This window comes from Littorina saxatilis, linkage group LG5 (genome assembly GCF_037325665.1).
Source record: "Littorina saxatilis isolate snail1 linkage group LG5, US_GU_Lsax_2.0, whole genome shotgun sequence".
Taxonomy (NCBI): domain Eukaryota; kingdom Metazoa; phylum Mollusca; class Gastropoda; order Littorinimorpha; family Littorinidae; genus Littorina; species Littorina saxatilis.
This window is the reverse complement of record NC_090249.1, coordinates 18,078,484-18,096,864: the sequence shown is the minus strand read 5'-3', so window position 1 is coordinate 18,096,864 and position 18,381 is coordinate 18,078,484. Positions and strand designations below refer to the sequence as shown.

The 18,381-nt window shown below is 40.9% G+C and overlaps 1 protein-coding gene across 3 annotated transcripts; it reads left to right on the top strand.

The window, feature by feature from the left end:
* The first annotated feature begins 6,432 nt into the window (after positions 1 to 6,432).
* LOC138966456 (acireductone dioxygenase-like) lies at positions 6,433 to 16,599 on the top strand. 3 transcript variants are annotated; one of them, XM_070338704.1, is made up of 5 exons: positions 6,433 to 6,584; positions 10,486 to 10,662; positions 12,606 to 12,716; positions 13,539 to 13,718; positions 14,273 to 16,599. In XM_070338704.1, the coding sequence occupies exons 2-5, from the start codon at positions 10,531 to 10,533 to the stop codon at positions 14,405 to 14,407; spliced, it is 558 nt and encodes a 185-aa protein (XP_070194805.1). In that variant the 5' UTR covers positions 6,433 to 6,584; positions 10,486 to 10,530; the 3' UTR covers positions 14,408 to 16,599. The 3 variants fall into 3 exon arrangements, with proteins under 3 accessions (XP_070194805.1, XP_070194806.1, XP_070194807.1); XM_070338705.1 differs by having other exon boundaries at positions 6,434 to 6,517; XM_070338706.1 differs by lacking the exon at positions 6,433 to 6,584 and adding an exon at positions 6,649 to 6,776.
* The last annotated feature ends 1,782 nt before the right edge of the window (positions 16,600 to 18,381 follow it).

Below are 18,381 nucleotides of genomic sequence, written 5' to 3'. Positions count from 1 at the left end.
GTTATGTAATGTGATACGATGTCATGTCATGTGACGTCATATGACGTGTTGTAATGTAACGATGATGTCATGTCACTAGTCCTGTCCCATTGAATCCTACAGGAGTACATCAAGTTCTTCCGCCTGTTCTCCGAGGTGCCCAAGTGGAAGGCGTTCTTCAGGCCCGACGCTGATTCCCACCCTGCCAGGGATAAGTTCATGAATACCAGGCCCACAGCCGTCGCCGCCACCTCCCAGTGTTGTATTGTATGACGGCTTACTAGCGCCAAAACTAAAACTTAGTAATTAACACGTGAAAGTTACTAATTTTCACGAGAAAATTACAATTATGACGTGAACATTACTAATTTTCAAGTGTTAATTACTAATTTTCACATGTTAATTGCTAATTTGTAAGTGTTAATGACTAATTTTCAGTTTTGGCTCGCCTCCTGACGGCTTACTAGCGCCAAAACTAAAAATTAGTAATTTTCTCGTGTTAATTACTAATTTTCATGTGCCTGGTGATTGTGGATGTTCAATGCGCATGCGCGACTGTTACACCGGCCAGAGCGAAACATCATGTTCTTCGATTCGATACTTTTCTGGTCCATAGTTCTTTAATCCGATGCAAATTAACAATAAGAGCTGAGCGCATGTGTAGATAATCGTGACATACAGCTGTCTGTCCGATAACTTGTTGAATAACGAATTCTATCGAAAGATATTTGTGAAAGTGTGTGAGTCTAGACCGAACAAGCCGTCTGCTAGCGGTCGGACCTTTAGCACACGTCCTGCCAGACGCCATTTTTCCTCTCTCGATTCGAACATTTACGGATCGATTCTCCTTCACTAACACACTTATACTTGAAATTAATATTAAAAGTCCTACGGTTTTAAGCCATTAAGGACTTCAGTGTTTGTCCGCTTTCAAACAAAAAATTCAAAAAAAAATAAGGAGAGGAGGGCAGGGGGTGGGGTTGACTGAGACAGGGACCTATAGGTCTATGACTGAGATGATAATGCTCTGTGGAATTCGTTAAAATGAAAAGTAGTTCAGATGTTTCTTGGTAAGAATTATAAGTCTGTATTCTATATCTTGAATAACGGGTTTGTAAAATGATTTGTTATTCAAAACGAGTTAAAAGGTGGAACCTTTCAGGATCACCAATAAAAGCAAATAGATGAACAAGTAAGAGGAACACGAACAATAAATCTCAAAACTTTTTAAAAATAAAAGGATTAAGATGTAAGCCACGAAGGCCGTGGTAATAAAAAAAAAATATGTACAAAGCAGATGTATGAGTGTAATAGTGGAAACAAATATGAGGTACAGCTGTCTGCCCGACAACTTGTCGAATAAGGAATTATATTGAAAGATATCTGTGAAAGTGTGAGACCACAGCCTATCAAAAATCCGTCTGCTAAAAAAAGCTTCGATTCGAAAGTTTTTGGGGTCGATTATTCTTTTCTAAGATACTCAAAACAACGTTAAGGAATGCGCTATTGCAGAAAACAGTGACATGCATCTTCATGTCGGATAACGTGCTCGATAAAGCCTTCTATTAAAATATATTTCAGAAATAGTATGAGAGTGATGTTTGCCGGACGGTGTAGCCTCTCAGTGCGGGCTCTTAAAGTCCGACTACTGTGACCGAAAACGAGGCAAAAATTAAAATTAGTATTTAACCCTGTTAATTACCAATTTTCACGTGAAAATGGTAACCCTAGGTTTTGGCACTATAGTAAGCCGTCATAGTATTGGGCTCTAGATGATGTTTGACTGTTGACCTGATGAGAACAAAAAACAAGAATTGTAGCTTATTGGAATGTTTAATTATTGACAAAACAAAACGTTACAATACATGTATTATTATATTGAATTGTTTTGTCAACAATCTAACGTTCCATAAACCTACAATTCTTCGTTTTTGATTCTGAATTTTGGAACGTTAGCAGTCTATCTGTTTTATTTCTGATGAGAACACCCAGAACTGCTCGGAGATGATAAATAACTGGCAGTTGATTCATTGATCCTTTAGCAATGATTAAAAAAAGATGCATAAATCGCACGAGACAATCAATAATGACCATAAGCATAGTATGAAGCAGCACAGAGAGTTTCAATCATTAAAACTGAGAACTGACACTAAATACTGACAAACAAAGGGACGTAAGCGCTCTAAATATATACGACATAGGCCACAAGAGTAAGCGAGAGCTATGTGAAGAGTTAGCTGCAACTTGAGAGGATAACAAGCATTGAAATGAAAATGAACCGACTTTCATCCTTAAAACAAAATTGTTTGTGGTAATCAATACTGCAGAATCTTTTAACACCCCGTGTTTCTTTTTTCTTTCTTTTTTATATTTAGTCAAGTTTTGACTAAATGTTTTAACATAGAGGGGGGAATCGAGACGAGGGTCGTGGTGTATGTGTGTGTGTGTGTGTGTGTGTGTGTGTGTGTGTGTGTGTCTGTCTGTCTGTCTGTCTGTGTGTGTGTGTAGAGCGATTCAGACTAAACTACTGGACCGATCTTTATGAAATTTGACATGAGAGTTCCTGGGTATGATATCCTCAGATGTTTTTTCATTTTTTTGATAAATGTCTTTGATGACGTCATATCCGGCTTTTCGTGAAAGTTGAGGCGGCACTGTCACGCTCTCATTTTTCAACCAAATTGGTTGAAATTTTGGTCAAGTAATCTCCGACAAAGCCCGGACTTCGGTATTGCATTTCAGCTTGGTGGCTTAAAAATTAATTTATGACTTTGGTCATTAAAAATCTGAAGAATTTTTTTTTATATAAAACGATCCAAATTTACGTTCATCTTATTTTCCATCATTTTCTGATTCCAAAAACATATAAATATGTTATATTTGGATTAAAAACAAGCTCTGAAAATTAAAAATATAAAAATTATGATCAAAATTAAATTTTCGAAATCAATTTAAAAACACTTTCATCTTATTCCTTGTCGGTTCCTGATTCCAAAAACATATAGATATGATATGTTTGGATTGAAAACACGCTCAGAAAGTTAAAACGAAGAGAGGTACAGAAAAGCGTGCTATCCTTCTCAGCGCAACTACTACCCCGCTCTTTTTGTCAATTTCACTGCCTTTGCCATGAGCGGTGGACTGACGATGCTACGAGTATACGGTCTTGCTGCGTTGCATTGCGTTCAGTTTCATTCTGTGAGTTCGACAGCTACTTGAATAAATGTTGTATTTTCGCCTTACGTGACTTGTTATTGTTTTCTTTTTATCAAGAAAGAATTGCTCGAGACATCGATAGAAAATTGCACACATCCGTTCTCAATACAAAATTACACCGTCGTGGCAAAATGGCCGACATCCTGTCTGCCTAACCATCAGCAAGACGAAAAAGTCACGTACGTACTAGAATTATGATGACGTCAGTACAAGGTCGACTTCGAGAAGCTCTGACGTCAGGAAAGATTTTTTTTACAATTAATAATAATAATGGTGATTAATTAATTTAAAAAGCATAGTAGTGGAAACAAATATGAGGTACCGCTGTCTGCCAGACAACTTGTCGAATAAGGAATTATATTGAAAGATATCTGTTAAAGTGTGAGACCACAGCCCCGCTAAAAACAGATGTGAAACCGACGCAGTCCACGAGCATCAGTTTGTCAGGCGAATCGCATCTTATACAATTATGCTCTTAATCAAATTGAGAAGAATCAGGTTGAATATTGATGTAGATATTTGGGACACATGTGTCACACTTGTTTCGCGTGAATATATACCGGCTATGAATGAGTTCTTGAGTGTGAGTCTGGCGAATACTGAGACTGATGCATCATATACATGAAACCGACAGACAGACAGACAGACATTCCCCCCCACACACACACACACACACACACACACACACGCACACACACACACACGTGACACACACACACACACACGTGACACACACACACACACACACACACGCACGCACACACACACACACGTGACACACACACACCGTCACAGCCAGCCACATAGACAGACACAGACCCCCACTGGTACACACACACACACACACACACACACGCACACACACACGCGCGCGCGCGCGCGTACGTACATACTCACACACAAACACACATACATACACACACACTCACTATCCTATCATTAGACAAGAGTGCATGTGGTATGTTCAAGAGAAAGAAAAGGCGTTTAAGGGAAGCAATTCGGTTTACGATAACAATCATTGGGTTGTGTCCCTTGTGCCATACCTTTAATCACCTCTCTTCTCTGTCTGTCTGTCTGTCTGTCTGTCTCTGTCTCTGTCTCTCTCTCTCTCTCTCTCTCTCTCTCTCTCTCTCTCTCGGCCTAGCAATTACACTTTCGCATTCGCATTCTCTCTCTCTCTCTCTCTCTCTCTCTCTCTCTCACACACACACACACACACACACACACACACACACACACACACACGCACACGCGCACGCGCACTCACACACACACACATACACACACGCACACACCCCCCCCCCACACACACACACGCACACACAGTCACACAGACACAGACACAGACACAGATACACACACACACACACACACACACACACACACACACACACACACACACACACACACACACACACACACACACACACACACACTGTCGAGATCTCGCATACGAGAGATTGGACACTGTTTTGATATAATTTATCTGAATTGGTTTTTGTCTTTTTTCTTTTGAAGCAAGATATTCGTTTTTGATATGTTATCTGCTCAAGACACAGTTTTCGACATGATATAATGTGAACTAGATGGGTTTTTTTTAAACCCGATAGCCCATCCACTTTGACATGTATATTTTTTTAAATATTAGCCCGACACAGATACGAAGTTTGCATGTGTTGCTGTGTGGAATGGTGTATCAGTGTTCTGCATTGAAAACTAAGTTACTTGCACTCTAATATAAAAAGGGGTCGTTTCACAGGTCGTCATAAGTGCAAGCTCCTGGAGAGGAAATGTGATATTTTGAGGAATAACGATACCCACATGCCCGAAAATAACAACAACAGTATTATCACCTACTTTGCAAAGGTTTGGATTTTCATATTTCCACAGTATTGTCCATTATGCACACAAATTTAACCCCTTAAACTGAAAGAATATCAATCAATCAATAGAAAGCTTATATAGCGCGTATTCCGTGGGTAAGGTTCTAAGGCTTTTCGAAGAGTTGTCAACACAGGACTAACAAAGAAACTAACATCTACAGACGGACACGAACCCTATCACACACTAGCAAACCCTGATAAACATCAGTACAACAAACAACTGTTTAACAACAATGTACACATCAATAGCTAGGTCCAAACAAAATAATATTAAGCACAAAGAAAACACCTCTCACAGAGCACAGCACAAGAATGAATACTCCTCTGCAACCTCAGTCTGACCACATTTTTCAATTTACAAGGAGCTACACATTAGATATGATCAAGGGGCTACACATTTGATTTGACCAAGGGACTACATATTTGATTTGATCAAGGACATTTGATTTAATCAAGGAGCTACACATTTGGTTTAATCAAGGAGATTCACATTTGATTTGATCAAGGCGCTACACATTTGGTTTAATCAAGGAGATTCACATTTGATTTGATCAAGGCACTACACATTTGATGTGATCAAAGAGCTACATATTTGACTTGATCAAGGAGCTACACATTTGATCTGTCAAAACTGCTCCGGGCGCAACGAAAAATTCAAATTGTATACATGTAGGTTGTTTATTCAGAAGTGCAGCAACGTAGATAGTACACATAGGCCAATGGATCGGCGCAATAGTGCCAAGTAGTAGTATGTGTTAAAAGATTCTCGTACTCGCAATGCATAAAATACTAGTCCTACTCACAAATACAAGTACATGTGTCACAAATAAGATTACTCGGCATTATTCTCAAATTCGTAACACATGACAAATTTGGCAAACTGTAATCAAACCAAACCTAAAATATTTGTCAGCCAACATTGTATGTGACTGCGCAAACGATAGCTACCAGCAAGGACAACTACCCAGGTGCAAAATCTGCCGTCCGTTTCTTTCACGTAAGAAAAGCTAGAAAGCTGGACGCTTTCTTAGTGAGGAGACGATTTTGTGCGAATAAAAGAACATTAAATACGAATTGCTGACATCGAAAGAAGCGTCGGTGAACATCCAACGGAATTGCCAGCTTTGCAGCCGCTATCATTTCTCGCGCGTGAGCACCTCACACAAATGCTAGCATTTTCTTACTAAATCCGACCCTACCTCATCGCGATTTTCCCTCAAGAAACGCTCTTTCCTAGCTTTACTCGTCGAACCTATTAATCTCACCACTATGAAACGATGGTCGGTGCCCGATATAACCTGTGTAACGTGACTTGGACTATATAGGTTATGCTTTGCAATTGATAACCGCGCAGGGCCACACAACCGTTGCTAATTCTTACTTTATGAGCGTTCGCTGTTTACAACACCAAGTACGGATATATTCGAAGTTCACACCAGGTTAGTCGGATATTGCAGAGAACGTTTTCTCACTGTTAACTGTTTGGTACATGACATACACACTCAGGTAAGTGGTTATCGGCTTGGTATTTTCGTTTTTTCCCACCTGTTGTTTATTCTATCTGGTCTGAATTTATAAAAAGAAAGAAGGTACAATGCATGTACATAAGCTTATATAAGTCGAATATATCCAAACATTTCTTCAGTGACTGGCAAATCTTTGGTACGCGCGCACCCAGGGCTCAGAGAGGCTTGTTAGGTAGGTACAACTTTTCGGCGTCTTGTTTTGTGTTTCTGTTTTTACATTTAGTCAAGTTTTGACTAAATGTTTTAACATAGAGGGGGGAATCGAGACGAGGGTCGTGGTGTATGTGTGTGTGTGTGTGTGTGTGTGTGTGTGTGTGTGTGTGTGTGTGTGTGTGTGTGTGTGTGTGTGTGTGTGTGTGTGTGTGTGTGTGTCTGTCTGTCTGTCTGTGTGTGTGTGTAGAGCGATTCAGACTAAACTACTGGGCCGATCTTTATGAAATTTGACATGAGAGTTCCTGGGTATGATATCCCCGGACGTTTTTTTCATTTTTTCGATAAATACCTTTGATGACGTCATATCCGGCTTTTTGTAAAAGTTGAGGCGGCACTGTCACACCCTCATTTTTCCATTAAATTGTTGTTATTATCATTGCCTTTGTTTGTTCTGAAATTTTGATTGGTGAAAGGAAAAAATAAAAACAAGTCGCGTAAGGCAAAATTACTACATTTAGTCAAGCTGTGGAACTCACAGAATGAAACTGAACGTAGTCCGCCGCTAGTGCAAAAGGCAGTGAAAGTGACGAGCCTGTTTGGCGCGGTAGCGGTTGCGCTGTGCTTCATAGCACGCTTTACTGTACCTCTCTTCGTTTTAACTTTCTGTCACACACACATGCATCACACACGCGCGCAGCCAGTCAACCACCGACTCAATAAGAATCTTGCATAATAAAGTTCCACAAACACAAATTGTAGTATAAGAGGAAATATTATTGTTCACTTATAAACATATTTATAACACATACACACACGCACACTTTAAAGTTAATGACCTGCTGGAGTAAATGGCTTATTTATCGAGCTAGGTAATAAGGGTAATACTCAAGTAACCAACTGAGTCCAGCAGTAGATAGAAATCCCGACGATGTAGATGTAGACAATACAATGACGATTGAATGACGGTAGTAGGACGACAGTTAAAGGTGAAGCAGAAGACTGCGCAGACGTAGATGTAGATGTAGATGTGAGTGAAATGTCATCTTCCGGTTAAAGTTGACACCAGAACTTGATTGTTTCAGCCTTCAGGTTAACAACAGGACGACCTGAAATATGCGTAGAGTTAGTTTCATAGTCAATATCACGCTACCCTTTACCCGGCCCGTCTTATGCCAATAACTCCAAAGCAGGATTATATGGACAATGGCAATACTGATTCACACACTCATATACCCAAATCACGCATGCTGGCAACCATTTCAACATATTCAAATTAGTGTTCAAACTAGCTACTAGCATCAATATATTAACAACACGATTTAACAATATTTCTTAGATATAATCACAACTATCATAGGCAAAGTACAACAAGTATACAATAGTAGAAACCCATTATACTGCACTTGCAGACAAGCAAACCAACAACAAACAAACAAACAACAAACAAACAAACGGCCGGTCGACTCGGACTCGACTCGGACGTATGCATATATTATGTATATCAAAGTAACAAACTACATGTCCCTAAAGTTATTTCCTATAACTCCGATACATATATTACAAATAAAGACTCACCGCATCTCGGCCGCATGTACAAGACAAATCATTATGCCCTTCCCCAGTCCGATCTCTGAAACCGAACCTACAGCTGCTGTAGCTGGATTCGCTGCTTGGAACGCAAGCCTTCTCCGAATGAAGTATTATTCCCCAGTTTCTAAATTCATACATCAAATAAACACAGTTCACAAACATCATAACGTAAATTACGAAAAGCACGAGAAAAACCATATAGCGCACACACAGGCAGTAAAGCCCAAACACCAACACAGGCGCTTGCAATGGGTCTTTTCTACATACAACAGGCGCTTGTGACACTTTATGAGCGTGTTTTTAATCCAAACATATCATATCTATATGTTTTTGGGATCAGGAACCGACAAGGAATAAGATGAAATAGTTTTTAAAACGATTTCGGAAATTTAATTTTGATCATAATTTTTATATTTTTAATTTTCAGAGCTTGTTTTTAATCCAAATATAACATATGTATATGTTTTTGGAATCAGAAAATGACGAAGAATAAGATGAAATTGTTTTTGGATCGTTTAATAAAAAAAATTATTTTTAATTACAAGTTTCCGATTTTTAATGACCAAACGCACTCATTAGTTTTAAGCCACCAAGCTGAAATGCAATACCAAACCCCGGCTTTCGTCGAAGATTGCTTTGCCAAAATTTCAATCAATTTAATGGAAAAATGAGGGTGTGACAGTGCCGCCTCAACTTTTACAAAAAGCCGGATATGACGTTATCAAAGGTATTTATCGAAAAAATGAAAAAAAACTTCCGGGGATATCATACCCAGGAACTCTCATGTCAAATTTCATAAAGATCGGCCCACACACAATCATATAAAATAAAAGCTGTTTGTGAAATATGCTCTCGTCAGAATTTGCAGGAGTATGGCTGAAATTAGATATAGCTACTTGTTTGTTTTGTTGTAACAGCTGGGTCATTCTTTCCTTTAATCTCGTTCTCCTTCTGAGTTGCACACAGTTTCTATTTCAACAGATGTAAACAGATCATAGATCATACATCTTATTCCTCCTTCTCCTCCTCTTCTACTTCTTTTCGGCTCTTTTTGTAAGCAAGAAACGAGTTTAACTTTACAAGGTCGCGGTTTACGCTTTAATGTTTCTGGTCCTTCTCAAAACAGCTTTCATCCGGCTCAACAGCTCTCACATCCTTCTATCGTTCCTGCTTCTGCTTCCGGTAATGTTGAACTTTAGCGTTGTAAATCCATAGTTCACAATCCACTGCAATTTAAGCCTCCAATTTTGCAGAACATGCTCTTGTAATTAAGCATAACAAGTCAATTTAGATACCTTTGAAGTTATGGAATGAACTGTACAACCGGGTTTCCAGAACATGCTCTTGTCAGCATAACAAGTCATGTTAGATACCTTTGAAGTTATGGAATGAACTGTACAACCGGGTTTCCAGAAGATGCTCTTGTCAGCATAACAAGTCATGTTAGATACCTTTGAAGTTATGGAATGAACTGTACAACCGGGTTTCCAGAAGATGCTCTTGTCAGCATAACAAGTCATGTTAGATACCTTTGAAGTTATGGAATGAACTGTACAACCGGGTTTCCAGAACATGCTCTTGTCAGCATAACAAGTCATGTTAGATACCTTTGAAGTTATGGAATGAACTGTACAACCGGGTTTCCAGAAGATGCTCTTGTCAGCATAACAAGTCATGTTAGATACCTTTGAAGTTATGGAATGAACTGTACAACCGCGTTTTATTTACATGGCTTTTAGAAGGAAAACATGGGTACAGCCAGTTTTTCCAAGGATTGTGAGCTATGAATTTACAACGCTAAAGTTCAACTGCTTCCCTCACTCTGCTGCTTCGTTTTCCTCAAGGAAACGTTTTCACATTGTCAAGTCAAAGACCCTTCTCGTCCTTGTCTATCTTCTTATTTTTGTGTTTTTGTTGTTGTACCGCGCGTTGTTTTCTTTGATTTTTTTTTATATAATTCTTTGGGTTCATCTAGTTTCTTTTCTTAATGTGATCAGCCGACCTTAGCTGCTATATATATACCAAGTAGTTGAACAGGCGTCAGGCAATGACAAAAGGACTTCTCCAGTAAGGGTTTTAAAAGAAAGACAGTTTTCATGTTAGCTTCATCTTACTGTCTGCTTACTTTTGATTTATAGGACGTCTGTGGCTTTGTAAAAGTCAACTGCATTCGATAACTCAAGATGGCCGCTACTCTGCGTGCGTGGTACCGTGATGGCTCAGATGGTAACCCACAGGAACTTCACAAGACAGACCCGCCTCAGATGCTGACTGCCGAACAAGTGCTGCGCGAAGCAGGGGTCAAGTACTGGAGAGTGAGTGTTTTGTGTGACTTGGGACAGACACACACACACACACACACACACACACACATACACACACACACACAGAGGAACGGACAGAAACACTGACACGTGCAAAGTAAAATAGAAACAGCTACACAGAAAGACAGACCGGGAGGTTGCGATGAAATGCGGTGGAACGAGTGGAAGGACATCAAAAGTGAAGCACTCTTACTTCTCGTCTTCTTTTTCTGCCTGACAGACTAATCGCAAGACACACAGGCAAACAGGCACACACACTGACTCAACTTCTGCTGAAGAAAGCAAAATAATTACTTAAACATAATTCAACGATTTCCCCCCAAAAATATAGAATAAACAAGTCGCGTAAGGCGAAAATACAACATTTAGTCAAGTAGCTGTCGAACTCACAGAATGAAACTGAACGCAATGCAACGCAGCAAGACCGTATACTCGTAGCATCGTCAGTCCACCGCTCATGGCAAAGGCAGTGAAATTGACAAGAAGAGCGGGGTAGTAGTTGCGCTGAGAAGGATAGCACGCTTTTCTGTACCTCTCTTCGTTTTAACTTTCTGAGCGTGTTTTCAATCCAAACATATCATATCTATATGTTTTTGGAATCAGGAACCGACAAGGAATAAGATGAAAGTGTTTTTAAATTGATTTCGAAAATTTAATTTTGATCATAATTGTTATATTTTTAATTTTCAGAGCTTGTTTTTAATGCAAATATAACATATTTATATGTTTTTGGAATCAGAAAAATGATGGAGAATAAGATGAACGTAAATTTGGATCGTTTTATAAAAAAAATAATATTTTTACAATTTTCAGATTTATAATGACCAAAGTCATTAATTAATTTTTAAGCCACCAAGCTGAAATGCAATACCGAAGTCCGAGCTTCGTCGGAGATTACTTGACCAAAATTTCAACCAATTTGGTTGAAAAATGAGAGCGTGACAGTGCCGCCTCAACTTTCACGAAAAGCCGGATATGACGTCATCAAAGACATTTATCAAAAAAATGAAAAAAACGTCTAAGGATATCATACCCAGGAACTCTCATGTCAAATTTCATAAAGATCGGTCCAGTAGTTTAGTCTGAATCGCTCTACACACACACACTGACAGACAGACACACATACACCACGACCCTCGTCTCGATTCCCCCCTCTATGTTAAAACATTTAGTCAAAACTTGACTAAATGTAAAAACAGAGATAACAGGTAGTTATAATTTATTCAGACAGGCGAAATACCGTACATACTATATTCATGCGTATTGGCTACCAGTGGAAAGCGAGCAGCAGCAAGAGTCGCACTACCCAGATGCGTGCCGTGTTTAGGTCAAATCAGCCACCTGCACTCCTGGCAGAGTGACCGAGATCTTTTACGCGCTAAGGAGATGAGACGGGGGTGTGACAGGGATACCTTGTTCGTCCAGGTCGGGATTCGAACCCTTTACCCGAGCATCTGTCCGTGCTGATGAGGAAGCAAATTCGGACATGACCTGCGGGATGAACATGGCCTCATTGAGTGGCGGGGAGATAGCTCAGCCGGGAGCGGCGCTGGCTTCAAATCCAGTTGTTGCTATTGGCGTGGGTTCGATCCCCACGTTCGGCAAGGGATTTCTTTCCCAGAGTCAACTTTGGGAAAAATCTGCTCGGTGTCAGAACGCCCCCGTGTGCACGCATGTGCACGATAAAGATCCCAAGCTCACAGCGAAAGTCTCAGGGCTTGGAAACATGAATACACGCATGCTGGAAATAGAACAACAAATATTGGGTAGCGTCGTACTGCATGGCAGCTCGCTTTCCCAAGGTAGAAAGCAGCCCGAATTTCCATGGGGGTATCCTCGCAGGACTTCATGAAATCTTATCTTATCTTATCTCTTATCTTATCTTATCTTATCTTATTCTCATCATAACTGAGTGATCCTCACTTTGCCCACAGGTGGAAAACTGCAACGATGAAGCGGAGCAGTATCAACTGAGTCAGGGATACATCATGACAGACTTCATGGACATCTCCCGTCAGGCCATGGGAGATGACTTTGAGAAAAAGGTGCCATTCTTTGTTCTTTGTTGGCTGGTTTGTTTGTTTGTTTGTTGTTTGTTTGTTTAGTTTTGTTTGTTTTTGTGTTTGTTTGTTTGTATTTGTTTGTTTGTTTGTTTGTTTTGTTAATTTGTTTGTTTGTTTGTGTGTTTGTTTGTTTGTTTATTAGTTTGTTAGTTTGGTAGTTAGTTAGTTTGTTTTTGTTTGTTTGTTTGTTTGATTGTTTGCGTGTTTGTTTGCTTATTTGTTTGCTTGTTTGTTTGATCTTGTGTTTGTTTGTTTGTTTGTTTGTTTGCAGGGATGTCGTTTGGTGTCGGCAGAAGACTGCCGAAAAACTTTTGCCGACACTTCGGCAAAGATTATAAACTATTTTCCAGCGTGAGATAGGGGGAGCGGGGGTGGGGGTGGGGGTGGGGGTGGGGGTGGGGAGGTGACGTTAACGACTGCAATATACTTGAGCAAAATGTATTGCCATTAACTTCAGTACATGTGTTGTACAAAATCCTAGCGGCATCTCTGTTCAGCAGAATGTGAAGTTGAACACACTGTCATGCATGCATGCATGGCCAGATCCTTTACTGAACAATTCACCACACTGTCAGAACACACTGTTAGGTATGCCTCACACACATCACTCATAATCTCGGCAAAATTTGTCCAAAACTTTTAAGACAAATACAAGGGTATGTACGATACACCTACGAACAAGTGTTTTGATTTTTTTGCGTGCGTGTGTTTGTGTGCTTGTGTGTGCTTGCCTGTGCGTGTGTTTGTGCGTGTGTCCGTCCGTCCGTCTGTCTGTCTGTCTGTCTGTGTGTCTGTTCGACACAGACCGGGATCTTCTACTCGGAACACCTGCATGAGGACGCCGAGATCCGTCTGGTCGTGGCGGGCAGTGGTTACTTTGAGATCCGGTCTTACGACGACCGCTGGATCCGTCTGCACCTGAGAGAAGGAGACCTCATTCATCTTCCCCCTGGCATCTACCACAGACTGGCTCTGGACTCCAACGTTAGTATGCTTGATATTTCTTTGAGAGAAGAGAGAGAGAGAGAGAGAGAGAGAGAGAGAGAGAGAGAGAGAGAGAGAGAGAGAGAGAGAGTGTGTGTGTGTGTGCGTGTGCGTGTGTGTGTGTGTGTGTGTGCGTATGTGTGTGTGTGTGTGTGTGTGTTTGTATGTTTGTGTGTGTTGTGTGTGTGTGTGTGTGTGTTTGTGTGTGTTGTGTGTGTGTGTGTTTGGGGATGGGAGATCTAAATTATGACCGTTGTTGAGATAATCTTCCCGGTATCAATGTAATGTGATGCGATGACATAATCATGTAACATCATGTTGTAATGTGACATGACGTCATGTCACTTGTCCAGTCCCTTTGAATCCCACAGGAGCACATCAAGTTCTTCCGCCTGTTCTCTGAAGAAGCGAAGGATTCTAAGCTGCTTATGCTCATTTTGTAATATTGTCGTTTTATGTAATGTGACACGATGTCATGTCATGTGACGTCTTATGGCGTGTTTTAATGTAACGATGACGTCATGTCACTAGTCCTGTCCCATTGAATCCTACAGGAGCACATCAAGTTCTTCCGCCTGTTCTCCGAGGTGCCCAAGTGGGAGGCGTTCTTCAGGCCCGACGCTGATGCCCACCCTGCCAGGGAGAAGTTCATGAACACCAGACCCACAGCCATTGCCGCCACCTCCTAGTGCCGTTGTATTGGGCTCCAGATGATGTTGACTGTTGACCTGATGAAAACGAAAAACAAGAATTGTAGCTGATTGGAATGTTTAAATATTGATAAAACAAAACGTTACAATACATGTAGGGGAAGGGCTCCTAATATGGACCACTTTTTGTTTCATGCTGATAACTAGCTTGTTTTCTTGCGAAGACGTTTCATTTTGTGTTTGGTAGTCCTTCTCTTTTATGTTAACCGTTGGGCCGAATCAGAGGGAAATAGCTTTGATAGACATTCAGCAAAAATTAAATACAGAAAAATTCACAAATGGTCCATATTAGGAGCCTGGGCGCCTAATATGGACCAGTGAAGCGGCCTTCACGAATCACTGTAAAAAGCCCCCAATACTTCAACATAACACGATAAAACTTAGTGTGCAAGTCAGACTAATTAAAATATGCTTTAGATTTATCTGTTTCAGGTTGATGAGAGCATTATTTGAAGCACACCAGGAAAGTAAAGAAGCTTATCAAAAACAGAGTGGAAAAAAAGTGAAATTATCAACTTCCACGAAAAGAAGACTATTTGTTATATATTTTGGAAATCTCGAGGGCTAGTTAGAGGTTAGTTTCAGCAAGCTTCTGAATGAATGAATGAAAATAGCATTTAGCTTTTATTTTCTTCGATTTGTTGAATGTTGTCCATATTAGGGGACTCACACATACTTTGCGAGTTTGCTATTATTTTTTGTTTGCAGTAGAAACTCGGGGTCATCACTGCTAAAATGTAACAAATACGGTCTTAACTGTCATATATAGCAATTTTTGTGTGATAAAAGCTTTGGCTGTTGACAGAAACGAGTTCGTTTTAGGCGGCAAATTTAGAGTGAACGCTGCCAAAACTGAAAAAAAGAGAAAAAGCCTAACGGTTTTGAGGTTTGTGTTTCTGCAACTGTTTTGACATGTGCAAGTTATCCAGAGAAGGGTGAATACAGCGAATGAAATTGTTTTGAGCGCTCTAGCGCCGTTAGTTTGTCAGAACAGGAGGTAGTCCATATTAGGAGCCGGTCCATATTAGGAGCCTTTCCCCTATTATTATATTGAACTGTTTTGTCAATTATTGAACGTTCAAAAAACCTAAAATTCTTCTTTTTTTTTATTCTGAATGTTGGAACGAATTAGCAGTCTATCTGGGTTTTTTTCTGATGAGAACACCCAGAACTGCTCGGAGATGATGAATAACTGGCAGTTGATTCATTGATCCTTTAGCAATGATTAAAGAAAGATGCCTAAATTGCACGAGACAATCAATAATGACCATAAGCATAGTATGAAGCAGCACAGAGAGTTTCAATCATCAAAATTAAGAACTCAGGGCCGGACTAGGTAAGTTCGCCCCCTTGAAGCTGAACGTTTTTTGATGTTTCTGGAGGGAAAGGAAGCCTCTCCTTGAACGAAAAAGGTAAATTCGACAGCAAGCAAGGGTGAGAGGTGCGATTTCTCCTCGGATTTCATGATGATCCATATGCAACCCCCCATCACACACACACAAAAAATAATAAAATAAGTAAAAAGCGTTTGGGAGGTACATGCTTAAGCCAAGGGTGGGGGGGGGGGGGGGGTTGCGCAACCCCTGTAACCCCCCCCCCCCTAGTCCGGCCCTGGAACTGACACTAAATACTGACAACCTAAGTCTTAAACTTAAGTTAGCGCTCTAAATATATACGACATAGGCCACAAGAGTAAGCGAGAGCAATATGTGAAGAGTTAGCTGCAACTTGAGAGGATAACAAGCATTGAAATGGAAAACCCGACTTTTATCCTTAAAACTAAAAAGTTTGTGGTTATCAATAGTTAAAAAAAATTAATATTTAATTTTTTTCCAGAAAGAATTGCTCGAGACTGGGTCATCGATAGAAAATCGCACACATCCGTTCTCAATACAAAATTACACCGTCGTGGCAAAATGGCCGACATCCTGTCTGCCTAACCATCAGCAAAAAGCGTACTATAATTATGATGACGTCAGTACAGGGTCGACTTCGAGAAGCTCTGACGCCAGGAATGATTATTTACAATTAGTAATAATAATAGTAATTAATTAATTTAAAAAGCATATATAAGGCGCAGAGATGTGAAACCGACGCAGTCCACGAGCATCAGTTTGTCAGGCGAATCGCATCTAAAATAATTATGCTCTCAATAAAATTGAGAAGAATCAGGTTGAATATTGATGTGGATGTTTGGGACACATGTGTCACATTTGTTTCGCGTGAATATGTCGGCTATGAATGTGTTCACGAGTGTGAGTCTGTCGAATACTGAGACTGATGCATCACATACATGAAACCGACAGACAGACAGACAGACAGAGAGACAGACAGACAGATAGACAGACACACAGACACACACACACACACACACACACACACACACACACAGCCAGCCACATAGACACAGACCCCCACTGGCACACACACACACAGACACACACACAGAGGCACACACACACACACACTGGCTCACACACACAAACTTGAACACACACACACACGCACACTGTCACAAATAACCCCTCCCCCCCCCTCAAGTCTCTCATTAAACGTCAATTAAAACGTTTTACAACTGGTGAGAAAGACACTCACCACTTTCTTCTTTTCCACAGCGAAATCGAAGACGCTCCGCGCGCAACTTTTTCTCAATGGCATTTCAAGTTCTGTCAGCCTCGTAGCGGGTCATATGTTAATACAGGAGGTCAATGCGTGACCCGTCACGTGACTGTGTTCCCCGCCAGCCTCAGATGCCATCACAGCGCGAGGATCTCGGGGGCCGGAAGTCGATGTTGACTGCGACGTGACATCCGGTGGAAGACGCGTCAACGGACTTCAGAAAGCAAACATGTCCCCCGCTTGTCTGCGCGAGTGCAAACTCCTCCCTCTGATGTTAGTTCGACTTTTTCTTTTTTCTTGTTTTATGTTTCTGCCTTTCTGGCTGTGTCTCTGTCTCTCTCTCTCTCTCGTTCTGTCTCTGTCTCTCTCTCGTTCTGTCTCTGTCTCTCTCTCTCTGTCCCAATATAGGCCAACTGGTCTAAGAGGACGCTAAGAGGTCTCTCTCTCTTTCTCTCTCTCTCTCACACTCTCCCCCTCTCTTTCTCACTATATCTCTCCCCCCCTCTCTCTCTCGCTCTCTCTTTCTCACTCTCTCTCTCTGTCTCTCTCTCTCTCTGTCTCTCTCTCTCTCTCTCTCTCTCTCTCTCTCTCTCTTATTTTCTGTCTTTCTCTTATTTTTTATGGTGGTAACCGGTGACATTTTGGTAATTTACTTTTTTTTACCCGGAAATCTTACCCTTGAGATTCTGAAAGTAAAAGATTTGGAAGCATGGATGGGGGAGGGGTGGGGTGGGGGTGGGGGGGGGGGGGGTTAGTGCACCTACACTCGTCTGACATTTAAATGAAGATGTTGTGTATGTTGAGCACATTTTGAGTAGTGTGTGTGTGTGTGTGTGTGTGTGTGCGTGTGTATGTGTGTGTGTGTGTGCGTGTGTATGTGTGTGTTAAATGGGCGGCCTTAGAACTTACTCTGGGTTGCAAACGTTCATTGGCCACTGAAGATTTGTCGCCATATCTTGTTCTTTATATCCCGCCATGAAATAACAGGTATGATTATGTTTTAAACGTGTTGTGCTCCTTTGTAAACATTTTGTTGTAATAGCATGTGTGTGTTTATGAATAAAATACTGTTTAAACCAACTACCAAGTGACAGTTCATGTACCGTCCAATCGCTCCATATCCATATCAATAATCTAAGACGTCATAGTTTGGTTCACAAAGCATACCCCATTGTATGGTTCATTGACCAGTTCAACCTCCACTGCAACTCTTTACATGGAGGGATGCGCCCGTTGGAGGCTTGAGATGGACAGAAAGGAGGAGTGTGTGGGGGGGGGGGGGGTGGGGGGTGGGGGGAGAGAGAGAGGCGATCGTCCCTGGATCAGCTAGCATA